The sequence below is a fragment of the Alosa sapidissima genome, chromosome 19 (assembly GCF_018492685.1).
Source record: "Alosa sapidissima isolate fAloSap1 chromosome 19, fAloSap1.pri, whole genome shotgun sequence".
Classification (NCBI taxonomy): Eukaryota; Metazoa; Chordata; class Actinopteri; order Clupeiformes; family Clupeidae; genus Alosa; species Alosa sapidissima.
This window is the reverse complement of record NC_055975.1, coordinates 30,945,656-30,948,155: the sequence shown is the minus strand read 5'-3', so window position 1 is coordinate 30,948,155 and position 2,500 is coordinate 30,945,656. Positions and strand designations below refer to the sequence as shown.

Sequence of the window (2,500 nt, the reverse complement as noted above, 5' to 3'; positions counted from 1 at the left end):
GGACGTGGGAGTAGAGATAAGTGCAGGGACACTAAACTAGGCTAAGGTAGGATGAAATGCAGTTCAGAAAGTAATTGTAAGCTAATTACATCTTTTATAACAAGACATTTCGACAAGATGTATTCAGGCAGATTTGAGTGCATACATAGGCTAGGCTAGCAAGAATGTAATGTGGCGTGGCCATTCTAAACAATGATTTTTAAATTCCATTTAAAGTCCATTTAAACATAATTTTGGTAAAATGGGAATAACACTATGACACAAGCAAGCGAATGAAAACGCTTTTGGACATACGTGTCATTTCCTGAAAAGTACCGCTTTTGGACATACGTGTCATTTCCCAGACAGCAACCAAATGAAGGACTGTAGTGCGAGAACGAGAGAAAGAGAGACAAGGAATGATAAAGAGGATGAGAAAATGAGTGAGAGAGGGAATAAGAGAATGATTGAAAACGAGTGAAAGAGAGGGAATAAGAGAGGGAATAAGAGAATGGATGAAGAGAATGGATGAAGAGAATGATTGTAAACGAGTGAAAGAGAGGGAATAAGAGAATGGATGAAGAGGATGAGTAAACGAGTGAAAGAGAGGGAATAAGAGAGGGATGAAGAGAATGGATGAAGAGGATGAGTAAATGAGTGAGAGAATAAAAAAGGAAAAGCAATCCGTGGGCAGCACTTCCTACACATGGCCAGGCCACACCCCTGCTGGCTCCCTCAGCCAATCAGATATCAGGGAGGAGGCGGGTCATCTGCTGAAGCACCACCGCCTACACTGGTTCAACATGCCTCCACATGCGTGTGTGTGTGTGTGTAGAGAGTGTGTGTATGTGTGTGTGTGTGTGTGTGGGACTCACAAATAGGCTGCGGTACAGTGAGGATGTGTGTGTGTGTGTGTGTGTGTGTGTGTGTGTGTGTGTGTGTGTGTGTGTGTGTGTGGCACTCACAAATAGGCTGCGGTACAGAGAGGATGTGTTCTCACAGAACACCAGACCTGCCGATCGTCTCTCCTTCAGGCAGCCCACACCCACTGTGCCCTCAAACACACCCTGCTCAGCCAATCACAGGGCAGTAATCCAGGATGGACGGGGCCCGCAGCCAACCAGAGAGAGCAGCGCCACAGAGGGGGCGGGACCAGGAAGGACAAAGCAGGAAGAGAAAGGGGACAGGAGAGGACGAGGAGAGCTCAAGAGTCACGTCAGAGAGTTAGCAGCTCAGCTGTGTGTGTGTGAGTGTGTGTGCCTGTGTGTGTGTGTGTGTGTGTGTATGTGTGTGTGTGTGTGTGTGTCAAGCAAGCCCAAGAAATGAAAAGCAGAGGAAGAGATGTGAGAGAAGTACGATCAGATCTGTGTGTGTGTGTGTGTGTGTGTGTGTGTGTGTGTGCTTACCGGCAGGTGTTTTGCTGAGTCCAGGTGCACTAACAGCAGAGCAGATGAGAGTCCATCATCAGCCTGACCCTTCTCCGCTTTTATACCGCTGAGAACCTGAACAACACACACACACAAACACACGCGCACACACACACACAAATAAAAGATTATGTCTAATTTACATGAAAGACACACATGCACACACACACACACTCATTAAACCAGATGTACCACATAGCGGTACAAAATAAGCCGTTCACTCTGCAGAAATACATCACCTTGTCACTTTGTCTCTATCCCACACAATTGAAATTGTATGTGTGTGTGTGTGTGTAAGTGTGCGTGTTTGTGTGTGTGTGTGTGAGTGTGTGCGTGCGTGTGTGTGCGTGTGCATTACATTACATTACATTTGGCTGACGCTTTTTTAACCAAAGCGACTAACAACATGGTAAACAGTAAGTTTTAGAACAATTCTCACAATTTTAGGACAGTTTAAAAAAAACACATTAGAGTACAGTAAGAATAAGTGCGTCGGTGAGTGCTGTATTTTAACAGTTACTTGTCAGTTTAAAACGGCTGGTGAGTGCTAGGATCAGTAAGACTTGTTGTAAGTGTTGCTATGAGAGTAGATGTTCTCTAAAGAGCTGGGTCTTCAGGAGTTTTTTGAACGTGGAAAAGGATGTCCCTGCCCTTGTAGGAACTGGCAGTGTGTTCCACCAACGAGGAACAACAGATGAGAAAAGTTTGGATTGGCTTGAGCGTACCGGTGGTAGAGCTAGACGTCGTTCGTCAGAGGAGCGCAGCGTTCTGGAGGTAGTGTAAGTCTGTATGAGGGCATTCAAGTAGGTGGGAGCAGAACCGGAGACTACTTTGTAGGCAAGCGTTAGAGACTTGAATTTGATGCGGGCCGCCATAGGTAGCCAGTGTGCATGTGTGCGTATGTCAATTTGTCTCCATCTCCTGTAGAGCCTGACCAATATGGGATTTTGAGGGCCGATACCGATTTGATGTTTGAGTTTTTCAAAAACTGATAACCGATATATCGGCCGATAGTCATTTTTTAACGAACACAATGTACAAATGTTCTCCCATAACAAGGTTCTAATCAAGATGGGGCATTATGTATTTGTATA

General features: G+C 45.3%; 1 protein-coding gene and 1 long non-coding RNA gene across 7 annotated transcripts in view; one reads left to right on the top strand and one right to left on the bottom strand.

The window, feature by feature from the left end:
* The window catches only part of esyt2a (extended synaptotagmin-like protein 2a), a 54,178-nt gene that overhangs the window by 12,413 nt on the left and 39,265 nt on the right, over nucleotides 1-2,500 (bottom strand). For 2 of the 4 annotated variants that reach the window (XM_042071348.1, XM_042071349.1), the window contains exons 13-14: nucleotides 1,386-1,481; nucleotides 945-1,046 (exon numbers count right to left, since the gene is read on the bottom strand). In XM_042071348.1, the coding sequence (XP_041927282.1) occupies nucleotides 945-1,046; nucleotides 1,386-1,481 (198 nt within the window). The remainder of the gene's footprint in view (nucleotides 1-944; nucleotides 1,047-1,385; nucleotides 1,482-2,500) is intronic. The other 2 variants (XM_042071350.1, XM_042071351.1) reach the window with 1 other exon arrangement.
* LOC121692623 overlaps nucleotides 1-2,500 on the top strand; it is a 17,396-nt gene that overhangs the window by 6,795 nt on the left and 8,101 nt on the right. The gene's annotated exons all lie outside the window — the stretch shown is intronic.